The sequence below is a fragment of the Bactrocera tryoni genome, unplaced genomic scaffold (assembly GCF_016617805.1).
Source record: "Bactrocera tryoni isolate S06 unplaced genomic scaffold, CSIRO_BtryS06_freeze2 scaffold_25, whole genome shotgun sequence".
NCBI classification, from domain to species: domain Eukaryota; kingdom Metazoa; phylum Arthropoda; class Insecta; order Diptera; family Tephritidae; genus Bactrocera; species Bactrocera tryoni.
This window is the reverse complement of record NW_024395977.1, coordinates 5111059-5138393: the sequence shown is the minus strand read 5'-3', so window position 1 is coordinate 5138393 and position 27335 is coordinate 5111059. Positions and strand designations below refer to the sequence as shown.

General features: G+C 35.9%; 2 protein-coding genes and 1 long non-coding RNA gene across 3 annotated transcripts in view; 1 reads left to right on the top strand and 2 right to left on the bottom strand.

Annotated features, from left to right (window-relative positions):
- Positions 1 to 27335, top strand: part of LOC120780678 — an 83835-nt gene that overhangs the window by 39176 nt on the left and 17324 nt on the right. The gene's annotated exons all lie outside the window — the stretch shown is intronic.
- On the bottom strand, positions 3745 to 5225 carry LOC120780676. The gene is made up of 3 exons (XM_040112945.1): positions 4967 to 5225; positions 4614 to 4897; positions 3745 to 4492 (listed from the first exon to the last, which is right to left on the bottom strand). Exons 1-3 carry the CDS (start codon positions 4995 to 4997, stop codon positions 4106 to 4108), a joined length of 702 nt encoding a protein of 233 aa, XP_039968879.1. The 5' UTR covers positions 4998 to 5225; the 3' UTR covers positions 3745 to 4105.
- LOC120780677 lies at positions 5235 to 6361 on the bottom strand. Its single transcript, XM_040112946.1, has 3 exons — positions 5823 to 6361; positions 5477 to 5547; positions 5235 to 5403 (listed from the first exon to the last, which is right to left on the bottom strand). Exons 1-3 carry the CDS (start codon positions 6301 to 6303, stop codon positions 5401 to 5403), a joined length of 555 nt encoding a protein of 184 aa, XP_039968880.1. The 5' UTR covers positions 6304 to 6361; the 3' UTR covers positions 5235 to 5400.

Sequence of the window (27335 nt, the reverse complement as noted above, 5' to 3'; positions counted from 1 at the left end):
CATTGTTCATGCCGTGAGTGGCGCCGGGAAAATTAAAACAACTCTTTACGACCAATGCGAACTTCGGTGCGTAGAGGTTCTTCAAATGCGTTTAATTTACGGGAGAGACTTGCTAACTATTTTATAAATGAAGGATCTGTACCATTCCAGAACAATTTAAACTCTATTACAGGAGGACCATATGCTCCTGGAGGACCTTATTAGAAATAAATACCTTTTTTTCAGTTCATGAGATCATTTATTTCATTTTTTTTTTAATTAAAAACAAAATCATATTTTTAGAATTATTTACATAAGAAATGAATTATCTAACAACATATAAATAAAACTAAAATATTAATTTAAAAATAAATACTTCATTTATATATTATATATTAAATTAACTTAACATTTTATTACTCTTCTCTCTGCAATTCAAACGCAGCTTGCAGCATTTTCTTTATTGCCCTAGCTTGTTTTTCGGCGTCCATTTTATTTAAAATGGACACGATTAAAGTGCTGAATGATTGCACAGCCGGACTTGCTGGTTGTTGTTGTTGGATCTGCTGGGTTGGTTGTGTTGACCATTTATTTTTAAAAATCTCGATGGCTTCTATGATTTTCTCGTCAACCTCGCTAGTAGTTGACCCAGATTGACCTCGCTTTCTACCCTTTTGGGTAGCCGCCTGCGTAGAGCAGGATGGTGAGGAAGTTGGATGCGGAAGGAGTCGGGGATGGCGCCACAGCGAAAGGAGGCAACGGCGACGGCAGCGATATTGCGATTGGACTTATAGGCGACAAAGACCATAGCGGTGATGGCACTTCCACCTCCTGCACATGTCCATGTGGCTGCAATCGAGTGTCTTCAGTTGGTGATTGCAACTGACCCTGATCGATGACAGCGGTTTCATAAATATTTTGTGAGAATCTAACCCTGTACATTTAAGTTTTTATTTCAAATACAAGTATGTATATTCAATTAATATACTAAAACTTACGGCCGTGGTACAATATGTGGCTTAAGAAACTTCATTGCCTCCAACAAATGCCACTGCTTTTGGAACTCCATCCCGCTGCCGCTAGGGGCGTTAGCCCTCTGAACTTCCCTCCTGAACCGATCCCGAAGTGTTCATCTACGGCTACACATTTCTCCTTTATAAATATAATTAATTATTATTGACAACATAAACAGTTGTAAATAACAAAGCAACTTACCACTTGCGTTCAACTCCCTTCCGATTTCACTCCACAAGGCATCTTTCTTAGATTGCAGCTTATAGAATGGACTGCTCTTATTAAATAATTCGTTTTTAGTTTCAACTAAAGCAATCAATTTTTCGTCATCCATAGTTCACAAGTATTTATTAGCACACACGTTCTTTCAATTTTTGAACCGATCCAATAAAGTTTTCATTTGACGTTTATTTTAATGGCGCTTGTTTACATTTGAACAATGTTGCCATTGCCGAATACGCATACGTATATAGTTCTGAGCACATATTTGTTTTCAATTACAATTTTTTACAATATAAAATATCAAAACTGAAAACAAACTATTAAAAATAGTTTACATATTTATAAATAATAGCATTCGACTCTGATTTTGATTTATTTTATGAAAATTTCAAACGTATTGAAACATATTGAACAGATTGAATTATAAAAAATGATAATTACTATAGTACATCGATATTGGCAACCCTGCGTTGTGAGAGAGCAATCAGCTGCCACGTTTCTACGGCAAAAATCCAAATGCTGTGAATTCTCACGTTATCCCACGTCAAAGAGAGAAGGGAGTAGCGTTTTTCACTGTTCAGTTACATTGCGCGCCCATAAGATAGGTCGTGCCAGCTGACTCGGGCCACGATTTTACGTTTTTCACTGGTTGTGCTATAAGTTGATGCTATGTATAGCTGATTTCTATAACCCACCCATTTGAGGAGCGCTTTAATAGATGCAATAAGAGTGACCTTAGCTATTTGGAGGTGTAGGTGCGTGACTGTATCGCATTGGGAGTATGAGGACCCCTTCCTTCTGAGATTTTATTTATTTTTGACTTTACTTTTTGATACAACTGTGTTATATTTTATGTTTTAGTGCTTATGCACTAATTTGGCGTTTAGTAGCCCGCGCCGCTCTAGGATTTATTCAGAATTGTTTTTTTTTCATTATTGGCGAAAGCCATCCTGCGGGGCCGAAAAGTTGTATGTGCTTTTAATAATTTGGATTGTCAGAGGTAACTCTGACCTTGTTTTTTATATCAATTTGTGGAGTATTGGATAATTGTGGCTCTAGTGGTAGTCGTACGACGTACCGACCAATATTTGACCTAGTAGTTGTGGCTTTCGAAAAGTCCTCACAATACTGATCTCCTTTAGTTTTGTTTAATATTCGGGGAAGTTTTTATATTTCAGATGTGGTGCTTTCAGAATAGCCCTTCTAACTGTGGATTTGCTAGCTGCAACATCAGCTAATTTTATAATTTTTGATGTTGAAAGTGCGGAATTGGATGCAATCATAAGGACTTTCCGGGTTTCCTTTGGTGTTAAAGCCATCGCAGTCCTACCTTTGTAGTTCTTACCGTAGGAGGCACTCGTTTTCACATAATGATCAGCAACATTTGGACTTCGACCAATCTTTTTGGCAATTTGGCGATTCGAAAGTCCTTCAGAGGTCAATATATCAATTTGTCCTTTTTCTCGCTCTGATAAACTTTTCCGATTTCCAATTTTATTCGAATATACAAGTTTACGACTTAACACAATGAATGCTTAAAAAAAATATTTAGTTTCACACCTTTATTGCGCAAATGATGTAAGCAAACTAAGTGCCTCTATTCAAGTGAACCAATAAATCAAGCAGAATATTGCAGCTGCCGAACTTTTACCGCTACGAAATACCGTTAGCTGAAATAATATTTCGATGTGTTTGTATTTTTAAACCAGTACAGTCTTAGCTTGAGTTAGCAGAAAACTATTTGTTGAAAGATCAAATATAGAAACTTTAATCAACATTTTCTTTCACAAAAATTGTTGCCTCTAATCAAGTGAACCAGACTGTATATGTTTGCACTAAATATATGTATATGCCTATATATTAAGGTGGGCCAAAAAAAAAATTTTATTTTTTTTTTCTTAGTTACCATGAAAATCTCGTCCGACATGACTAAAAACAAGTTCTGGTAAAATCTTAGCTCTTAATATTAATATTAAGAGGTGCCTCATCGATATTTTCGATTTCCCATATAAATTACACAGGAAATTTTGCTTTTTTTGTTTGGATTTTTAATGTACACAAACAAATAATCGGTAAGCGATAATCAACACTTATTCTTATAGGAAATTTAACGATCTACAAAAATGGTCTAGAACATTTTTTTGCTGAGTCAACTCATTCGAAGTTATTCGTAGTTAAAGTCCAACAAAAAATTATAAAAAATAATCTCCTCAATTTTTCATCTTATATTACAAATTGATGGCTAAGAAACATAATAAATCATATTTTTCGTAAAACTTATCGAGTGTTTAGCGATGTAACCATAGAATTTTCACAAAATATCGATAATCGTTTAATAAAATTAATTTTTTAAGTACTTATTTTACCATTTTTCAGTAATTTTTCGATTGCAACACAACTTTTTATTTCATATTTCTTACATATTCATTATATCAAAATAAAACTAAAATCTTTTTCTTACAATCGGGAAATTTTTGTCGGTGATTTTTAACAACTTGCAAAAAATATTGCAATTGTTCTTCATTTTTGGTAAGACATTTGTTGTACTCCTCTATTAAAGCAACACCTCTTTCTGCTACATCATTGACCACGCTGAGACTCTTAAAAAATTCCTGATTCTCTTGATAGCTTTCATCCTGTGACCAAGATTCCACATTCTTGTCAATGAAGTCAGTAGGTAAATCGAATGTTTGAAATATAGTCATTGACTTTTTCGAAATAAAGTCACTCAGATCTAGTGATAAGAATTGGTCTGAATTTCCTGGTTTAATTTCAATTTTTTTTTTTTTTTTGATTAGTGTTTATTTCTTTTTTATTCAAAGCTTGAATCATTTTCTGTTTAATGGGTAGAGGCACATTATCATCAAAAAGAGAAATAATGGCCAACTGTTCACTCAAATACCACAGGTGATTTATCATTTTTGAACAAGCTGCTGTTGATACGGAGCTGTTCACAGTTTTCATACTCAACTAAGTCTTGCATGAAGGTCAGGTCATTGTATGGTGCCAGAATCGCAGATGGAGCAGTGTACCAAGCTTTTAAATAAATTTTAACGAGAAAAATACAAACTTCACGTAAGCCATTGAATTCTCGCGCTGTTAGTTTAAATTCTTCTCTAAAGAGAAAAATTTTTAACGAATAAATGGCTTTCGCCATCCAACGAGCATGATGAACTGGACCTGGATATTTAAACGTAAAGTTCGGTTTTGGCTTTTCTCCCAAATAATTCAGCGATAGCTCCAGAAGTTCTTTATAGTCATCTCTTGGTTGACAAACCTGTAAAGTAGACATACAAATTTCAATTTAAATTGTCTTGTTGAGTGAGGAAACTCTGATATGTTCATCAAGAACACATTGCGTTTATAATTTGTATAAAGTCTAATTTATGAATTCGTACCCGTAAATTTTCTTCAATCAAGGTTACTAATGTTTGTTTGCTATTTGATAATACTTCATTAACAGTACTATCGTCCATTCCAACCTTGAAATTGGATTTTTTGAGATTATCCCAATTATTCTTAAACCTAGAAAAGGACTGAACGTTTGGGCCTGAAGTGGTTGGCCAATACACCTCAAACACTCCTTTCAAAACAAGCTCAAAGATATGACGGCGACAAGGTAAATGGATCAACTCTTGATTCAAAGCTTTTTCTAATTCAGCACAAGTCCCTTGATGAATTCCTAAAAATTAAAACAAACATATAATATTTGTTATTGAAATAATTAGCTTAAATCTAATTGATAACTGACCTGTATTGATAGCTGCTGTGTCAAAACACATCCCTTTGACATATGAACTAACACCCCACTGCTTGAGAGTTTCCAGAATGGCAACTGCTTGATCACTGGCACTTCCTGACTTCAGCTTCGGCACTCCCAACAATTGTTCAGTACCACATGATGTCAAAATAATTGGAAGTCTATCTACAGTATCAGTTCCCGTGATATCGGTTAAAAGCTTCCCGTCCCAGTGCACAATATAATTAGCTTCAAGCTTCAACCCATCTTTTAACCCTCTGCAATTTCTTTACGTAAAACATTACGACTGCGCTGAATAGTCTTATAGCTGATATTTACAGTTTTTAAATCAACTCCAACGCTCTTCAGAGTTGCAGAAATAATATACATAGCATTCCTACTAGAAACGTTTGAACGATCTAATGCAGCAACCAATTCTGGTGTCATTACTTTAATTTTGGGAACAAAAGGGGGAGTTAATTCATTTTCATAGTCTGATACTGATTTTGAGGTTAAGCTTACTGATGATTGAGATGCTATTATATCAGATTCTTGCTTGGTAATAGGAAGTTCAGTATCTCTTACCGGCTGTACTGCAATTGAAAATTTGATTATATTTATGAACAAATAAAAATGCTTTAATATGTTAGTAAGTTATTGCCAATTTCAAGAAAAATAAAATAAAATAGTCGAAATTGAAAATAAATCAAATTCGGTTACATTTAGTTTTATTTATTGATATTTTATAGTTGACAATATTTTCTAATAAGGTAATAAATTAATTTTACAATACATTTATCATTCATAAAAATCAATTAATGAATTATAAAATTTGATTATTAAGCATCATTTTATATAGAATACTTACTTATTTCTTCAACAACCATCTCTTCCACTTGAGTATTTGGTTGTAAATCTAAATTAATGATTCCCCTTCGATTCGAACTTTTTTGTCCCGCTAGAAAAATTTTTTTGTCACGATCTAGAGAGTCAACGCTTTTCGAATCCTTAATATCAAAGAGTTCAGTCAACTTCTTTTGAAAACGAGACTGGTTATTTACTTGAGCTGCTGAATCATATCTATTTTGATTTTTCTGTACACTTTTCCACTTAGAATGTAAACTTCGCAACTTTTTTACAGCGTTTTGTCTCCTGCAAATTGGTAACCCCGCAGAATGCCATTGCTTTTCAACTTTTATTACGGTATTCACCAAACTTTTGTTAATTGTTTCCATCAATACAACATGATGATAAAAAAACACAGACATAACCTCTTTAACGGTAGGCAACTTACGGCCAAATACGTTCGGGTTGGGAGCACCAATTAAGTAAATCGGTTTGCAGCTCATTTTTAGATACCAGCAAAAACTTGCAATATTAATTTCACTTTACTGTTATTAAATACAATAATCAGATACACTTTACTGTTATTAAATACAATAATCAGATACGAATCAAAACGGCTCAAGATATCAGACAGTAATAGCGCAAATAGCGAAGACCCGTGGCCTGTGTCAGCTGATACGACCTATCTTATGGGCGCGTAATGTAAGTGAACAGCGAAAAATGCCGTAGGACGCAAGGTTGCCAATCTCGATATTCTGTAGTAATTGTAAAAGTTGTCTTCAATATGTTTGAAGTTTTCTTAAAATAACTAAAAATCAGCGTCGAATGCTATTATTTATAAATATGTAAACTATTTTTAATAGTTTGTTTTCAGTTTTGATATTTTATATTATGAAAAATTGTAATTGAAAACTTAGATGTGCACAAAACTATATATGCGTACTGAGCAGTGGCAACATTGTTCAAATGAAAACAAAAAAATATGGCGGATTTCTCTAGGCAAAGGAAGGAGGGGAGTAGCGGTTTTGGCTATTCCTGCTAAAAACAAAGTTGGAGAGATTGACGTAAGCTTGAATAATATTTACTTATATTGCCATATAGGTGTCGCTAAGATCGATATTTACTATACAATAATAATAATACAAAACTAGTAATGAAAATGAACAATTACATAAGTTCAGCATGAAAAGATTGCATGAATTTCTTTTATGAATTATTTATATATATATTTTATAATGAGATAAATCGAAAAAATATGATTTATTATGTTTCTTAGCCATCAATTTGTAATATAAGATGAAAAATTGAGGAGATTATTTTTTATAATTTTTTGTTGGACTTTAACTACGAATAACTTCGAATGAGTTGACTCAGCAAAAAAATGTTCTAGACCATTTTTGTAGATCGTTAAATTTCCTATAAGAATAAGTATTGATTATCGCTTACCGATTATTTGTTTATGTACATTAAAAATCCAAACAAAAAAGCAAAATTTCCTGTGTAATTTATATGGGAAATCGAAAATGTCGATGAGGCACCTCTTAATATTAATATTAAGAGCTAAGATTTTACCAGAACTTGTTTTTAGTCATGTCGGACGAGATTTTCATGGTAACTAAGAAAAAAAAATAAATTTTTTTTTTGGCCCACATTACTATATATACTACATATCGTCACCTGAAATGCAAAATAACGTATCATCAAAAAATTCGAAATTGAATGTCTTACAGATTACGCTTCACTACTTCAAATTACTTACATAATATTACATATTTTCAACATTTTCTGGTTCTCCGATCAAATATAAACTAGTTTTAACCAATATTAAAATTTTGTTTCACTCATGTTCCATTTTATTTCGTGTTTCATTCATGCCACTGTAAATTTCCGAAAATGTTGTTACGTTATTTTGCATTTCAGGTGACGATATATAGGTACGTATGGTTTTTTTCTAGTTTGTTTGTGGTTTTGCCTCTTATTTTTTTTTTGAGATTTGCTATTTTGACTTTGTTACTAATTATGTGTATACAATCCCGCTTACTGCTTTATTAAGCAGAAAGGGTTTGCCGGAAATTTTTCGCAAGTATTTGCTTGAACATTAGTTGCTATTGGTAACTTGGTGTATTTTAAAAACACAAAGGTAAGGTATTATACTTTTTATATATTTGACATACAATAATTTTTTGTGTGCCGTAAAAAAGGTTTTCAATTACAGGTTTTGGGCAAGATTCCGATTACTTTGGCGGAAGGGTAAAAAAACCGAATTTCCGTATAAAGGGGGTATGTGCGTTTTTCACTCTGTATATTTAAATATACACTCTAAACATTGAAATAAGTTCACATTTCACTTCTATTTTGCTATATTTTACCTAAATTTATTAATTTAAATATCACATAGCACACTCATCGTTGAAAAGGTTACATTGTTTACAATTATGAGGAAAACGAGCCTTGCCACATCTTAAACAACAAATAAATTTTTAACAATTTTTCTTTGTTTGTTTTTTCGCGTGATTCTTTTTTCTATATTAACTATAAAAAAATACCTTCTACATATGTATATGTGTAATATGTAATTTATGTGACTGAAGTATTTTCGCGTAGTACTCCTTTCTGCGTTGGCGGCCTTCGGCCGCGCTTTAAAAAAATAACCCTGGTCGAGCGAATACCCGGGGTGACTGAAGAACTTTCGCGTAGTACTCCTATCTGCGTTGGCGGCCTTCGGCCGCGCTTTAAAAAAATAACCCTGGTCGAGCGAATACCCGGAGTGACTGAAGAACTTTCGCGTAACTCCTATCTGCGTTGGCGGCCTTCGGCCGCACTTTAAAAAAATAACCCTGGTCGAGCGTATACCCGGAGTGACTGAACAACTTTCGCGTAGGACTCCTTTCTGCGTTAAAATAAAAAAATATATATTGAGTTTCTTTATAAAATGGTTAAATTTTGGTTATTATATCTGTCAGCGCTTTCCATTAATAATTGATTGATAATACGTTGTTTTCTATATTAGGTGACAATATATATAACATTACTGTCAAAAGTGTAAAATGTGGATTTATTTAAAAGTTTATAGTTTAATTTGATTAATTTAAAGTGAAAAATGTGAGTAAAATGTGTTTAATGTGGTATATAATATTACTGTCAAAAGTGTAAAATGTGGATTTATTTAAAAGTTTATAGTTTAATTTAATTAATTTAAAGTGAAAAAGTGAGTAAAATGTGTTTAATGTGGTAAAATAGCTTGTTGAAATGTTCGAATTTTGGGAATTTTTGAATTTTAACGTCGAATATCTCGTAAACTAAGCGTTTGCGTACCTATAACCCTATATATTTTTTAATCAGTAAGGCTTTCTCTTTCTAACGGTACCTTCAAATCGCGGCGCCGAAGAAATCGGAATTGTGCCAGGTTTTGTATCAAATACGACTGTAATTTTAGGCATATGTACATACTGTTTAAATGAGTTAAGCATCTGCCCACTCTACCCGGAAAAACTGGCGCACATTATTATAACACTTCCAATGGCAGCATACTCATACATCACCACACAACAAAACTCACCACACTTTTACATCAATCAACCCCCTTAACAAAAAGGCTGGGCAGGAGGATAGCGAACACATTCGTTTACACAATTCGTTCGACACACTGCGCACATCATCAATTCGATATTTTGTACATCGTAGCACGCATCCATGCTTGCGTTCGCTCTCGACTCAGTTTTCCGTCAACAACACCCGTCCCGTCCGCTATAGTTAGCATTTCGGCAACAGCGATCTGGCGCGCTATCTTATTCCACCGTTTAAATCGATTACTTAAATAATTAAAACCCTTAATTCTAAGTAAACAATATTTGTAAAAGGTAAAATGTTTTCGTGCTGAATAAACTTATAAATTATAAACTTCAGCGAAACGGAGATTTTCATTTTATTTGTGCGGGATAACCATTTAATAGAAACGGAAATAAAGCTATACTGGTTACAAAATTATTCATGGTCCTTCGAGCCATAGCGACAGGCACTATGGATTTTTAAACAAAAAAAATAAAGAAAATCCAGTGCAGTGCGTTGAAGAGCAGTGGTGAACCATCAAACAAAAAAACCACACAATCGCTCACGAAAGCGAAAATAAAACAATTAGCTAAAACACAAGTCGGGCGCGAAAAAAAAAGCACCAATAAAAAACAAAAGGGCGCGAACATTACAACAAAACTACATACACACAACAAAATATCAGCACAAGGAGGTAGCCAGCTGGAGCACAGGACGGGGAACATACCAAGAAGAAGGCAATTGAGCAACATATCTACATGTATACACCCTACAAAATATTCCATACCAAGTGAGCGTATTATGTTCATCTTAATTTAATATATATGCAAATATGTATGACTAATATTACAGTTTTATCTGATGTAAAACTTGTAAAAAAAAATAAAAAATTATGCTTTAGCGGCTTGATAAAAAAAAGAATCCAAACACGGTAAAAGCCCCAATAGCGCAATATAAATACATATGATACATAACATACATATATATATATATGTATAGACATAATAACATATCTTCTTCTTCTTAATTGGCGTAGAAACCGCTTAAGCGATTATAGCCGAGTTAACAACAGCGCGCCAGTCGTTTCTTCTTTTCGCTACGTGGCGCCAATTGGATATTCCAAGCGAAGCCAGGTCTTTCTCCACTTGGTCCTTCCAACGGAGTGGAGGTCTTCCTCTTCCTCTGCTTCCCCCGGCGGGTACTGTGTCGAATATTTTCAGAGCTGGAGTGTTTTCGTCCATCCGGACAACATGACCTAGCCAGCGTAGCCGCTGCCTTTTAATTCGCTGAACTATGTCGATGTCGTCGTATATCTCGTACAGCTCATCGTTCCATCGAATGCGGTATTCGCCGTGGCTAACGCGCATAGGACCATAAATCTTTCGCAGAACTTTTCTCTCGAAAACTCGCAACGTCGACTCATCCGTTGTTGACATCGTCCAAGACTCTGCACCATACAGCAGGACGGGAATTATGAGTGACTTATAGAGTTTGGTTTTTGTTTGTCGAGAGAGGACTTTGCTTCTCAATTGCCTACTCAGTCCGAAGTAGCACCTTTTGGCAAGAGTTATCCTGCGTTGGATTTCTAGGCTGACGTTGTTGGTGGTGTTTACGCTGGTTTCAAGATAGACGAAATTATCTACGACTTCAAAGTTATGACTGTCAACAGTGACGTGAGAGCCAAGTCGCGAATGCGACGACTGTTTGTTTGATGACAGGAGATATTTCGTCTTGCCCTCGTTCACTGCCAGACCCATTTTCTGTGCTTCCTTGTCCAGTCTGGAGAAAGCAGAACTAACGGCGCGGGTGTTGAGGCCTATGATATCAATATCATCGGCATACGCCAACAGCTGTACACTCTTATAGAAGATGGTACCTTCTCTATTTAGTTCTGCGGCTCGAACTATTTTCTCCAAAAGCAGGTTGAAAAAGTCGCACGATAGGGAATCGCCTTGTCTGAAACCTCTGTTTGGTACCGAACGCCTCGGAGACGTCCTTCTCGATCCTGACGGAGCTTTTGGTATTGCTCAACGTCAGTTTATATAGCCGTATTAGCTTTGCGGGGATACCAAATTCAGACATCGCGGCATAGAGGCAGCTCCTTTTCGTGCTGTCGAAAGCAGCTTTGAAATCGACGAAGAGGTGGTGTGTGTCGATTCTCCTTTCACGGGTCTTTTCCAAGATTTGGCGCATGGTGGATATCTGGTCGGTTGTTGATTTTCCAGGTCTAAAGCCACACTGATAAGGTCCAATCAGTTTGTTGACGGTGGGCTTTAATCTTTCACACAATACGCTCGATAGAACCTTATATGCGATGTTGAGGAGGCTAATCCCACGGTAGTTGGCGCAGATTGTGGGGTCTCCTTTTTATGGATTGGGCATAGCACACTTAAATTCCAATCGTTGGGCATGCTTTCGTCCGACCATATTTTACAAAGCTGATGCATGCACCTTATCAGTTCTTCGCCGCCGTGTTTGAATAGCTCGGCCGGCAATCCGTCGGCCCCTGCCGCTTTGTTGTTCTTCAGGCGGGCAATTGCTACTCGCACTTCTTCATGGTCGGGTAATGGAACGTCTGCTCCATCGTCATCGATTGGGGAATCGGGTTCTCCTTCTCCTGGTGTTAGTGCGTTCACTGCCATTCAGCAGGCTGGAGAAGTGTTCCTCCATAATTTAAGTATGCTCTGGGCATCAGTGATCAGATCACCTTTGGGGTTCTACAGGAATACGCTCCGGTCTTGAAACCTTCCGTAAGCCGCCGCATTTTTCGTAGAATTTTCGAGCATTACCCTGTCGGCCAGCTTATCAAGCTCTTCGTACTCACGCATTTCAGCCTCTTTCTTCTTCTGTCTACAAATGCGTCTCGCTTCCCTCTTCAACTCTCGGTATCTATCCCATCCCGCACGTGTAGTGGTCGATCGTAACGTTGCGAGGTAGGCAGCCTGTTTTCTCTCCGCTGCGTCACGGCACTCCTCGTCGTACCAGCTGTTCTTTTGCACTTTCCGAAAACCAATGGTTTCGGTTGCAGCTGTACGTAAGGAGTTTGAAATGCCGTCCCACAGTTCCCTTATACCGAGTTGTTGACGAGTGCTCTCAGAGAGCAGGAGTGCAAGCCGAGTAGAAAATCGTTCGGCTGTCTGTTGTGATTGCAGCTTCTCGACGTCGAACCTTCCTTGTGTTTGATGGCGCGCGTTTTTTGCTGCACAGAGGCGGGTGCGAATCTTAGCTGCAACAAGATAGTGGTCCGAGTCGATGTTAGGACCTCGGAGCGCACGCACATCTAAAACACTGGAGACGTGTCTTCCGTCTATCACAACATGATCGATCTGGTTGGTAGTTTTTCGATCCGGAGACAGCCAGGTAGCTTGATGAATCTTCTTATGCTGGAATCTAGTACTACAGATAACCATATTTCGGGCCCCGGCGAAGTCAATCAGCCTCAACCCATTTGGTAATAATAACATATAGTAAGTATTAAATTGAATGCTTATATATGCTTATGTTTGAGTATTCCAAACACAATAAATCTTCCAACAAAAACAAAAATTTAAATACCTTTTATGCTTGATTAAGTAATAAGCAAGATTGCTTAAAATTTGTAAGCGAAGGCAAACATTAAAATCATAAAAATAAATCGCCAATAATGACATAAAAAGTAACACATAAAATAAATTTTAAACAACAAAACATACGTAAATACTTATTCGCATATATATCAAGTGGAAATACTTTTTTAATATACTACAAAAACATATTCGTAGAAACCTTAACATACATATTACATGCTTATAACATGAGACATATTAGAACATATGATTATCTACCTGCACATCACTCATTTCGTTCTTGCTTTCTTTTCGCAGTGCAAACGTACATATGAACATTTATATATAAGTACAAAGATAACGAATTCGCCTATCTCTTACCCTACGCTGGCTACTGGCAAATTATTAAGAATAAAACAAGTAAGGAAGGGCTAAGTTCGGGTGTCACCGAACATTTTATACTCTCGCATGATAAAGTGATAATCGCGATTTCATTATACGTCATTTACATATTTTTCAAATACCGTATTTTTGTAAAGTTTTATTCCGCTATCATCATTGGTTCCTAATGTATGTACTCGTATTATACAGAAAAGGCATCAGATGGAATTCAAAATATTGTTATATTGGAAGAAGGCGTGGTTGTGAACCGATTTCACCCATATTTTGTACATGTCATCAGGGTGTTAAGAAAATATGATATACCGAATTTCATTGAAATCGGTCTAGTAGTTCCTGAGATATGGTTTTTGGTCCATAAGTGGGCGAGGCCACGCCCATTTTCAATTTTTAAAAAACGCCTGGGTGCAGCTTCCTTCTGCAATTTCTTCCGTAAAATTTTGTGTTTCTGACGTTTTTTGTTAGTCCGTTAACGCACTTTTAGTGATTTCCAACATAACCTTTGTATGGGAGGTGGGCGTGGTTATTATCCGATTTCTTCCATTTTTGAACAGTATATGGAAATGCCTGAAGGAAACGACTCTGTAGAGTTTGGTTGACATAGCTATAGTAGTTTCCGAGATATGTACAAAAAACTTAGTAGGGGGCGGGGCCACTCCCACTTTTCCAAAAAAATTACGTCCAAATATGCCCCTCCCTAATGCGATCCTTTGTGCCAAATTTTACTTTAATGTCTTTATTTATGGCTTAGTTATGACACTTTATAGGTTTTCGGTTTCCGCCATTTTGTGGGCGTGGCAGTGGGCCGATTTTGCCCATCTTCGAACTTAACCTTCTTATGGAGCCAAGGAATACGTGTACCAAGTTTCATCATGATATCTCAATTTTTACTCAAGTTACAGCTTGCACGGACGGACGGACAGACGGACGGACAGACAGACATCCGGATTTCAACTCTACTCTTCACCCTGATCACTTTGGTATATATAACCCTATATCTGACTCTTTTAGTTTTAGGACTTACAAACAACCGTTATGTGAACAAAACTATAATACTCTCCTTAGCAACTTTGTTGCGAGAGTATAAAAAAAGTAATAATAATAATTAATCTTAAAATTTAAAGTATTTAAAGTAATTTTAAAATTCACATTCAAATTACAATACAGCGGTAAAGTGATATAAAATTTCCTTATTTCTAATTAGAAACAATTACCAAATCACAGTTAAACAAAAAACGTACTCACATGTATTTACATATTTAAAGTCCACTTTGGCATCTATCCGGCAATACCACTTGTTCTTTGGCAAACAAAAACAAGCAGGATTGCATACAAAAAGTAAATTGATTTCTCTAACGAGTACTCAATTACTTACGAACAAAGCATATTCATAAACACACAAGCAATTCGTGCATACTTATGTAAATAGCGCATTGATCTCTTCAACGAGCTCTCAATTGCACAAAACATAAGCACATACAAGTCCAAGTATTAGGATGTACCTAAATACAAATCATTCGGACATCAAATATTTTAATTAATAAAAAGCGCGGTTTTTAATACCAATTAACAATTCAAATATATTTTCGAACTAAAATATAAATAAATAATATTATTTTGCAAAAATGGTTAGCAACAACAATAATCAAAATACACCTGCAGGAGCTACACGCCCAAAACAGGTTGCTAAATTTATTTCAGAAAGTGACAGTTTAACTAAATACTGCACTAGATTTGCCTCTTCACCGATTCAAGAAAACTCTGAATCGGTGTTAGAAATTAAAAAAGAAAATCTTGACCACTTCTGGCCACGTCTCCAAGCGGCATATGACGCAATCGTAGAATCTGACGACTCAGATCTACCAGAAAATTTCAAATCCTCGGCTTACTCAAAATACGAAAATTGCTTAGACCAATTCGAAGAAACAAAAGCTATGATCTCCGATCAATTAAAGCTAATAAAAGCAATTACACCAATATCAAGAGACAAGTTCAGGCATCCACCTCGAGGTGCCCGCATGTGACACAGAAACATTCTATGGAGGTTATGAAGAATGGCCGTCCTTCCGGGACGTGTTCACAGCCGTGTACATAAACCATCCTCAATTATCACATGCGCAAAAATTGAATCACCTCAGATACAAAACTAAAGGTCAAGCAGGCGAAATAGTCAAACAGTTCGCATTATATGACGACAATTTCAATTTGGCTTGGGAAGCTCTAAAAGCTAGATATGAAAACGACAGAATACTGGTCGATAAGCAAGTAACGACACTAATGAACTTGCCAAAAATTAAGAAAGGAACAAGTGTAGAATTGATCAATCTAGAATCCACTGTTTCAAATTGTTTGTCGATTCTATCGACACTAAATATTCCCACACACAATTGGGACCTATTCTGGTAAACATATGTACCGCAGCATTACCAGAAAATTCGTTACTTTTGTGGGAGCAATTGCTCTCATCGAGAAAAAGATGTCCAACGTGGCAACAAATGAAAAATTTTCTCACCACCCAATATGAAATTGCGGAAAGGTTAGAAGAAACAAGTAAGGAAGGGCTAAGTTCGGGTGTCACCGAACATTTTATACTCTCGCATGGTAAAGTGATAATCGAGATTTCATTATTCGTCATTTAAATATTTTTCAAATACCGTATTTTTGTAAAGTTTTATTCCGCTATCATCATTGGTTCCTAATGTTTATACTCGTATTATACAGAGAAGGCATCAGATGGAATTCAAAATAGCTTTATATTAGAAGAAGGCGTGGTTGTGAACCGATTTCACCCATATTTCGTACATGTCATCAGGGTGTTAAGAAAACATTATATGCCGAATTTCATTGAAATCGGTCTAGTAGTTCCTGAGATATGGTTCTTGGTCCATAAGTGGGCGGCGCCACGCCCATTTTAAATTTTTAAAAAAAGCCTGGATGCAGCTTCCTTCTGCCACTTCTTCCGTAAAATTTAGTGTTTCTGACGTTTTTTATGAGTCGGTTAACGCACTTTTAGTGATTTTCAACATAACCTTTGTATGGGAGGTGGGCGTGGTTATTATCCGATTTCTTCCATTTTTGAACAGTATATGGAAATGCCTGAAGGAAACGACTCTGTAGAGTTTGGTTGACATAGCTATAGTAGTTTCCGAGATATGTACAAAAAACTTAGTAGGGGGCGGGGCCACGCCCACTTTTCCAAAACAATTGGGTCCAAATATGCCCCTCCCTAATGCGATCCTTTGTGCCAAATTTCATTTTAATATCTTTATTTATGGCTTAGTTATGACACTTTATAGGTTTTCGGTTTCCGCCATTTTGTGGGCGTGGCAGTGGGTCGATTTGGCCCATCTTCGAACTTAACCTTCTTATGGAGCCAAGGAATACGTGTACCAAGTTTCATCATGATATCTCAATTTTTACTCAAGTTACAGCTTGCACGGACGGACGGACAGACGGACGGACGGACGGACAGACAGACATCCGGATTTCGACTCTACTCGTCGCCCTGATCACTTTGGTATATATAACCCTATATCTGACTCTTTTAGTTTTAGGACTTACAAACAACCGTTATGTGAACAAAACTATAATACTCTCGTTAGCAACATTGTTGCGAGAGTATAAAAATAATTAAAACTAAGAACAAACACGACCAAAATGGAAGCTTAAATAGACCCCAAGTTAGTAACAAAAACAATTTAAACAAAAACTTTCACAAAACCCAATCGTTCACATCTGAGCAACGAAAACATACGTCATGCGAACTATGTAAAAGACGGCATAAACTTAAATCTTGCGAGAGGTTTAAAAACTTAAAAGTTAACGAACGAAATAATTTTGTCAGGTCAAAAAGACTTTGCACAAATTGCCTGTCACATGCGCATACATTTACAAATTGCAAAAGCAAATTTAAATGCTTATATTGTCATAAAAGACACCATACAATGCTTCATTATAGCACATGTCCCCTATCACACCAAAAAAGGGCGCATATTAAAAAAACCACGGGTTTAATTGCAAAAGCAAATCCCGAAACCCAAATCTGTAAAAATTGCCAAGAAGAGACACCATGTTGCTCAAAGGCACAAAAAATTCAAACGCTGCACAGCGAAATACAAAGTGGACTAGTTGCAGAACCAGTTTCGACCATACCAACTCAAGTTGAGGACAAATACCTTAATTCAAAATTAAGGAAATTGCAAAAGTTAAGGAAACTTCCAATAACAACCAAAATTAAAAACTCATATATATGGTATTTTTCGACCCCGCAAGATGGCTTTCGCCAATAATGACAAAAAGAAAATAATTTCGAAAAAGAAAATCATGGAGCTATAGCGGGCTACTACTTGCCAAATTAGTGCATACGCACATTATTATTACTCATCAACTCTGTATCTTCGCGGTAAAAACGGACAGGTTGGTAAAAAAACTTCGAAACAGATAAAAATCAATATTGACGACGAAGCAATACGTGCATTTGAAAAAATTAAGCATATTTTAGCTTCTGAATTAGTTTTACTTCAATATCCTGACTATAACCAACAATTTGAGCTTACAACCGATGCTTCGTCGAAGGCACTGGGTGCGGTTTTGACTTTCGAAGAGTGAAGAAAATTATGTTGTAAATGAACGTGAATTACTTGCCATAGTGTGAGCGTTGAAAACACTCCGCCATTATTTATACGAAGTACAGGATATCAAAATTTTGACTGACCATCAACCACTAATATTTGCGGTGTCAGAAAAAACACAAACAACAAAATGAAAAGGTGGCGCGCATTTATTGAGGAATTTTCATCCAAGTTTTATTATAATCCCGGAAAAGAAAATATACTAGCGAATGCTCTATCAAGACAGTTTTCTCACAACCTCGTTCGAAACTATGCATAGTGATATATCATCAAGTAACGTAATAAAGACAGTTAGAAACTCCGTAAATCAATTTAGAAATCGGCTAATCTTATCTAAATGAGGCTCATTTAGTAGATGGTAGATGATAGTTATTTTTCAAAAAATTATTAGACACACTATCACATACAATTCAGTTGAAAATCTCATTAAATGTTTAAAATGTGATATTAACACTAACGTTACCAATGGAATACACTGTACTCTTCCCACATTGGGTGGAATTCAAAACTATATTTTCAAAAATATATCCATACATACCTGCAAATATATATGCATACATTCTTTCATACTTCGCTTCGAATGTTGGATTCTAAGCAATTTTTGGTCGTCAGTCAATTTGTGCGGAACAAACCGTGCACACACCTTTCGTAAGCCCAAGTGTTCGCTCAAAATGCGACAAATCGATGTTTTTTAGATGTTCAATTGCATTTCCATGTATTTCAATGATGATTTCGGCTGCTTTTTAGTGAATTCACGCACAGTTTCAATGGAATTTCCGGTGATCACGGATTTTGATTGGCCCATATGTTGATCGTCATTTATGTCCTCACGAGCACTTTCAAAACGTTGAAACCAGTCGTGCACTCTGCTACGGGATAGGCAATCAGCGCCATAAACTTGTTTCATCAATTGAAACGTTTCGGTAAAAGTTTTAACAATTTTAAAACAAAATTTAATGTTGGCTCTTTGTTCGAAGCTCATTTTCGCACCGATACCACAAACATACTGACCCTTAAAACGCAATAACTTCACTTCCAACCTATGACATGTCATGAAATTCTCACTGGACAATCAATAAAAATAACATATTCTAACGCACTAGTCGACTTATAGAGTGCGCCACCAGGGGCGCTAGATTCAAAAAGTCCTGTTTACTTTGGAACGCACCTAGTACAATTAAATTCCGAAATTATCTAAACAATATTTTTAGTTAATGGAAAAATTAGCTACATTTTAGATATTTCTTATCTTTGATAATATATAATATAATTTCATATATATGTATGTATTTATGCTATGATGTGATATATTATCATAATATTCTAAAAAACTTAATATAATATATTACAATAATAATATATCTAAATCACACTTTTTATCTTTTAAAACTTTCATACGCATCTATCCTGAAAATATGTATGTATGTAAGTACGTGGGCTGTCTGATAAATAACCGACCTAACCATGATGCACGCGACTTTTTCAAAATTTTTTTTTTTATTTTTCTACATAGTCTCCTTGTAACTTTACACACTTCTCCCAGCGATGCTCCCATCTCTGCAACCCTTCCAAACAGAGCGCTGGAAATGTTCATGCGCGCACGTTTGTGGTCTAGCGTAACCAAACGCGGCACCCAACGCACGGACAGCTTTCTCATGCCCAAATCTTGGTTTAATATGTGACAAACACGTTCTTTTGACATCTTCATAATCTCAGCTATTTCCCTAACTTTAATCCGGCGGTCGTCTAGTACCAATTGATGAACTTTAGCGATGTTATCGTTAGCGGTTACAGTTTTTGAACGCCCAGGACGTTCATCATCTTCCAAGCTCCTGCGACCACGTTTAAATCCAGCTGCCCAAAATTTTACGGTGGTAAACGATGGTGCAGAGTCACCATACACAGAGTCCAACTCATCTTTGATTTGTGAAGGCGTATTGCCTTTCAAAAGTAAAAATTTAATTACAGCTCGATATTCAATTTTTTCCATTTTGGGGAAACCACCGAAATAGACTCACAAAAACGACTGTCAACAGATAATTGCGCAAGATAAATTTCTGAAATTTTGGCGAGTAGCTATTATAATATGCACAATTTGAAGTAGAAACTTTTTTTTCAGATGTGCCGCTAGCTTCACGTTGAGGTCGGTTATTTATCAGACAGCCCTCGTACAAGTCAAATCAAGATTTTATCATTTATCAGTAATATAATATGAGCGCGCAGCTTTATATGTACATATGTACATGCATATGCGCGTATGACATTCCCGTCAAAATTTATAGTAATTTACACAACAAATAAAATGTTCATTCATGAACCCAAGCGCACATTCAAGGAGCAAAGTTGATTCATTCACAAAACCAGATAATGTAAAGACAGAGAAGGTGCAAATTAAATTCTGTATGATGTTCGATTGGACGGCGAACAGAGCTGAAAAACTTGAACTAAGGAATTCACCATATTCGCTTCTATTTAGCAGAAGTGAACATGTTCCCTGGCAGAAATATGTACATACATACATACATGTAAAACGACTGATTTCACGCGAGAATTCATAAAGAGAAATGCTTTGAAGAATATACAAAGTCACATATGCGTGATTATTTTGTATCATATGAACCATTTTTTCTGAAATGGTAAAATTTTTAATTTTTTTACAAAATCGGGAAAAGTTAGATAAAAAATAATTTTAAATAAATTGTTAACATAAATAAATTATATTTATTTGGACTATTTTAAAATATGTGTCAATGAACTTAAATATGCTTATATAAACATGACTTGGGTAAATCCTTTCACTTGTTCAAAACAAATTAATGACGTTCACATATGCATATACCCATTATTTCGTTATTATATCTACATACATTTGTATCAATAGAATTTCTATGGTAAATACATATACTATACTTATTATTTCTTTGGCACATTTGTCTGTATGTTTACGAAAGCAAATACGAGCCACATATGTACATATCGTCACCTGAAATGCAAAATAACGTATCATCAAAAAATTCGAAATTGAGTGTCTTATTGATTACGCTTCACTACTTCAAATTGCTAACATAATATTACATATGTTCAACATTTTCAAGATCTGCACTGAGATATAAACCAGTTTTAACCAATATTAAATTTTTTTTTCACTCATGTTCCATTTTATTTCGTGTTTTATTCACGCCATTGTAAATTTCCGAAAATGTTGTTACGTTATTTTGCATTTCAGGTGACGATATGTATGTACAAACATTCATAAGGGAATCCAATGGACCTCCAATGGTCGAAGCTCACGCTTTGCCAAAAAGTCAATGTGTCGAAGCACTGACACGATGACAAAGCGTCACAACATTGTGTTTTGGTAGACAATCCGAGCTGTGCCGAAAAACAAAAACAAAGGAACACCGATTGTCACCGCTTGCATACATATCGACGCAATTTTTGTGAGCCACGGAAAAATAATTTACAATTGTAAAATATTTTAAATCGACGAGAACTATGTTGCTTGTTTTGTTACTCTTTTGTTTGTGTTTTGTGAGTTTGCAGGGTTGTCAGTTTTCCTTCCAGAGGAACATCAGAAAGTTGTTCAATTTACGATTTTGAGCTTTTGCCATCGTAGTGAAAAGACGCTTGTAGGCAAAACATGCTCGGGGAGATGCTACGGTATCTGTTTTTTGTGAATGAAACGAGGTCGGTTGTTGAATGTGCCCCTGCGTTTGTGAATGAAAATGTTTTTGTTGTAAGATTTACTACATTTGGGCTTCGCCAATTTGGCTGCCATATTGACTTGTGATGCTTTCTTTTCCGGCCAAAATACGATTTCATTATTTTTAAGGGTGTTTATGTATGAAAGGAGCCAAAATTTTGTTCAAACATTGATTCGTGTACGTCTAATGAATTTGGTTTAAAGAATGGCTCAAAAATACCCTTAAGTGAAACTGATATGTATAGTAGAGCATAACCTTGAGGCCAATTTTTTTGTCTAATTTGTACTTTATCTCGGGAGGATCGTTGCTCGGCATTTGCGGCCCGCTGAGTGAAAAGTAACACAGCTCGCATCATCAAACATGAAATATTTTCCACTCAAATTCTTACACATCCACCGACATTGTGGTTTAACTGGACTTATCTGCTCTTCGGTGCACCCTGGACAACGACGCTTTTTTCTGGCTTTAATGTTAAGTCTATTTAACGTTTTGCAGATACTATATGGCTATGAGCATTGGAATTATCGTTCGGATTCGGTTTGACTTATGCAATCCTTATTGTTGAACGCTGTCTTCAGCTTCCGAATGTTTTGTGGTGTTATAATAGTCGGCTATCTTTCAGAACCCGGTTGCCTTTCTATTTTTAGAGTACTTAATATTAAGCATATTGTTCTTCTGGAGACGTCTTCCGCCATAAAATGCACATATGTACATAAACTTTTTTCCGGAGGTTTTATGTTTTTAGAAGTAATTTTAAGCACTAATTGAATTTGTAAGCTGTTACAAATTAGACGTCAAAAAGATTATGTAATCCAGGTTGGTGGTCATATTAGCCCTCAGTGGCATTTTACACCGTTTGGGGTTTTCCCCGTATAAACGAGTCAGCTTATTGCCCTCTCACAACGCAGGCTTGCCAATCTCGATATACTGTAGTAATTATGTATAAAAATTGTCTTCATTATGTTTGAAATTTTCTTAAATTAACTCAAAATCAAAATCGAATGCTATTATTTATAAATACATATACTATTTTTAATAGTTTGACTTCAGTTTTGATATTTTATATTATGAAAAATTATAATTGAAAAGTTAGATGTATACAAAACTATTGGCAACATTGTTCGTAGCGAAGGGAGAAGCGGAATTCGCTGTTTCTGCCATTAGCGTTTGTATTATATTTGTGTGCTTAGCCACTCTCAATTAATAATGCCATACCGCGCAAATATATTTTTCCTTGATGATTTCTTATTTTTTTGAAAATATGTGTTCCCTTTCTACATAATAATACCTTTTAACAAATTTCCAGAGACAACTTAGATTTTTAAAATTTAACAAAACAATTATAGGAAAAAAACCTCAATTCTTTGAATATTTTGGTAAAACAAAGATACAAATCATATATTTATATCAGCATTTTCATTAAATGGAACTTCAATATGTTTAAAGAAAATATATATTATAGTCACAAGTATTTCTTCTTTTTTAATTATGTAGATATATAAAACTGCCTTGCATATGTACGTATAAAAGTCCACAACTTGAGAAAAGCTTTCCCAATTGTAACTAAAATGAATCTTTACAACTGGCATCACCACCATTAAATGTTCTATCACATGTACAGTGGTGTGAACAAAATAGGAATAGCCACAATGTATTGTGAAGTTTTAAAATGTGCTGTTTTCTTCTTTAATAAAATTGTTTTTAGACACAAGTATATCTTATATAATTTTTCCTAACAGTGATTACAATTTCCAACCATACAAAAGTTAATAAAAACAAATATTAATGCGAAACTCTAACACCTACAAAATATTTGTTCACACAACTGTACAATTCCGATATTAAGTAAATTTCCGTTTATTAATTTATGTACAATGTCAATATTGCCGCAACCATTCTTCCAGGGGTAATCGGATGCCCAACTTATTTCAGTGTGAGATCGCCGCAAAATAAGCGTTTTTATAACATTTTCCAATGTGACCAGATCGAACAAAATAAAAATATTTGGACACTTATTACGATTGCAAATTATTATATATTGGACTTTTAATATATGGCGAAACTACTTATATCCTTTTAATGATTTTATGGCATATTGAAGAAACTGACATTTGAACAGTACTTAATAAAATAAGTCTGTTAGCTCTCAATTAATAAATGTTTTTACCCATTTTTAATTGGAAGTTAAATTAAATGCATCATAAAACAAAACGTTCCATCAAATACATTTAAATTTCGCTTTTTTTTTTTAATTTTCAATGTTTTACATTTTTATTAGCGATCTTTAACGGCGGTAACAAGTCTCCCCGTTCGCATATATTTTTGGTAGAATTTCATTCTGGCCGCTCCAGTCATTCCAACTGCTAACGTCAGATTTCCAGTGACAGGAGAGTTGGGCATCTCCTTATCTCTGCACTCTGCGATGAACATCAAGTTTCGGAGGAATGTAATTGTTTTTTTTTTCCAACTTTTTATACCCTTCCCTCCGTAAACTGATATTCCCCTCATCTAGTCCTCGTGCGCACTTTGCTATCTTTGCGGGCTAAAAATTTGCCTATCCCTGATGTAATCAATTCGCTCATTGCGTAATATTAGCATTTGAAAAATAAAAATAACAAAATACCGGGCATTTAAAATTAGTGCAGATTTTTAGTTAAAACCCGTTAGAACAATGTTTCAATTTTTTGTTGGTGACATATTCACATGTGTACGCATATGTATGTTTGTATGCAACTGTTGTGAAGTGAGTTAGTGAAGAGACGTCAAAAAATAGAGCATTAAAAAGCTATAAAAGCTGTGAGTGTTAAAAAAACACTTTGTAGTGTTGAACACATAGAGCGCGACAGGCAGCAGCAGCACGACAGTGAACTGAAAACGTCGTTGTGCATCTTACTACATGTACATTTGTGAGAAGCAACAACAACACAATCGCCGGCATGTACACAAAACAACGCAGTAGTCCATTTTGTATGTACACAATTTCGTTGTGGCCATACTAATTCCTTTCACTTCAATAAAATTTTAATATTTTGTTCAAAGTGAAATTTTTTATGCAAAAAATAAGTAAATAGGTAAATATTTTTGCTTTAAATTATCAATTATTATTACAAATGATATAATAGAGCTATAAGAGAGCTATTTTATGCTTTTATTTGTAAAATAACTTCAAGTTTGTTAGAGCTGTGAATAATTTTACATTTTACATATTAGTGGCATCACCACTCTACCTCATCTCTCTATCTTCCATTCTATTGTCAACTCTACTGTCGTCCTACTGTCGTTGGCAAATATAGGATTAAATTGAAGTTAGCGAGAGCGACAACTGTCGGCCTGCCGTCGTGTAGTCGTGCAGCTGTCAAAATAACAGTGTCCATAAGAACGTGTGTATTTTAATATGTGATAGATGTAGTTTGCAGTCTGTCGCGCTTTATGTGTTCAGCACTTAAATATTTATTTATTTGGGAGAAGGATCGCACAAAAGGTAAATCGCGAAGAGCGCATTTTCTTAGGTCTCCATTTACACATCTACTTAGATCCCACAACCCACAATCCACACTAAGAGACATTTTTTCGGATTACACCTTGAGGAATTTACGAGCAACAGCTGCATTAGTGGACTGCTATAGGAATAGATGAGGAAATGTCAGCTAAACCTAAAACAGCACATACCATTACTGGTAATAAGGAGGGTCATAGTCGACAAAGCGCCCAGACGTTAAAATTTGCTACACCAACTACACAAGAAGTGACTCGAACAAACACGGTCTCGCATGATGTGACTCAATCTAATAGCGTCACAATCCTAACTAAAAAGGCTAGATCAGCCGAGAAGAGCTAATCGCGCTCACCCATGGCCAAAAACATAGACATGTTAACCAACACATGCGTAATATAATAGACAAGATCTCGCAACAGCAAAAACAAGCAGTAGCAGAGGTTATAGAGTCGGCTATAACGCCGCTTTTCCACCATATGGAAAAGGCAAAACCCGAAACCTAACAAACCAATGACAAACCGTCCCACTTCCGGCCCCTTTGCATGTTAGACTCCGCTGGAAAGGTTCTGGAACGGATCATATACCAACGGCTAATAAGGCAATCGACGATTCCGGTAGATTATCTTCTCCGTGCCTCTGTACCTTTACAACATCATTGTAAGCTATTTCAAGGAAAGAACTTTGAGCTACAACACAAGCGAAGGCTCTAAAAATATAAAGTCTCTGGTGGAGTACCCCAAGGATCTGTACTCGGGCCGCTACTATGAAACGTCATGTACGATGGAGTACTGCGACTGAAAGTGCCCAAAAACGTTCATATTGTTGGGTTCGCAGACGATATCGCTGTTGTGGGTATAACAAAACACATACACGATATATGTAGTTTCGATAACCAACAGAAGAATAACGTTAATAAGCGATTGGCTCGAAATTAACGGACTGAACCTAGCGGAGAGCAAGACCGAGCGGTACTCATTACTGGCAGAAAAGTCCGTGAAGTTGCCACGTTCAATACAAAGGGTATAAGCATCACGACACAACCGGCAATTAAATACCTGGGAATTATACTTGATGCAAAGATGTCTTTTAAGGAAAACTTAGCGTACACTTGCGAAAAAGCTACAAAAATGTGCAGAGCCTTGACCCGGTTAATGCCCAATACTCATGGGCCAAAGCAAAATAGGAGACGGCTATTAGCTGGTGTACTAAGGTCAGTCGTGCTGTTCGGCGTCCAGATATGGGGAAAAGCCCTCGAAGTAAAATCATATCACCGTGGCCTTTTTTCGATATATGTATGCCACTTGCGCGCTAAGAGTATGTTCTGCGGTCCGCACAGTGTCGGAAGATGCTGCCCTAGTTATTGCGGGCTTACACCCTTTAGACCTCTTGGCTAAGGAGATTCTGTACAAATGACAGGTTACCGCACAATACAATAAAAGAAATAGCACGGGCAGAGACAGTGAATCAATGGCAAAAACGCTGGGAGGAAAGCGGAAACGGGCGGTGGACATTCCAACTGATCCCCAACGTCGAACCATGGTTAAATAGACCACATGGTGAGGTAGATTTCCACCTAACTCAAATTCTCACAGGATATGGCTGCTTCAAGGCATATTTGAAACGCTTCGACTCAAACACACAAAAATGGACGTGTCGGGAAGGGTTGGCGACGAACAATGTACGAGGGGGGGACCAACAGAGGTGGGGTAAATGCACTTTGCAACTGAATGCATTTCGACCATCACGTAGGCATGAGTGTCACTCAACCATCCTCCCGACGTAATACTTGACGGAGGTACCGGGGGGAACGGTACATAACGGTAGGAGGTTTAGTTCTGATTGAAGTTCCACACTGACATGGGGTTCAGGTTTACGATGCTTCCTCCTCGTTAAAAAACAAAAAAAAATAAAAATAAAATAAAAATGTATGTTTGTATGCTTGTGCATTATTTGTTCGGCAATGTATACAAATACATATATAATAATGTATGAACATTCAGATCAATGCACGCACATGTGATATATTGATAAGTGATAAAATCATGATTTGAATACATACATAAGACTAATATGATAGAAGATGTATGTACATACATATGTATATATTGTTGTGAAAAATTTAATTTCTATTAGTAAGAAATATAATACAAAAATATTTATTAGTCAAGTATATTATGAAAAAATCAAATAAAATTATTAAGTATGCAAGTC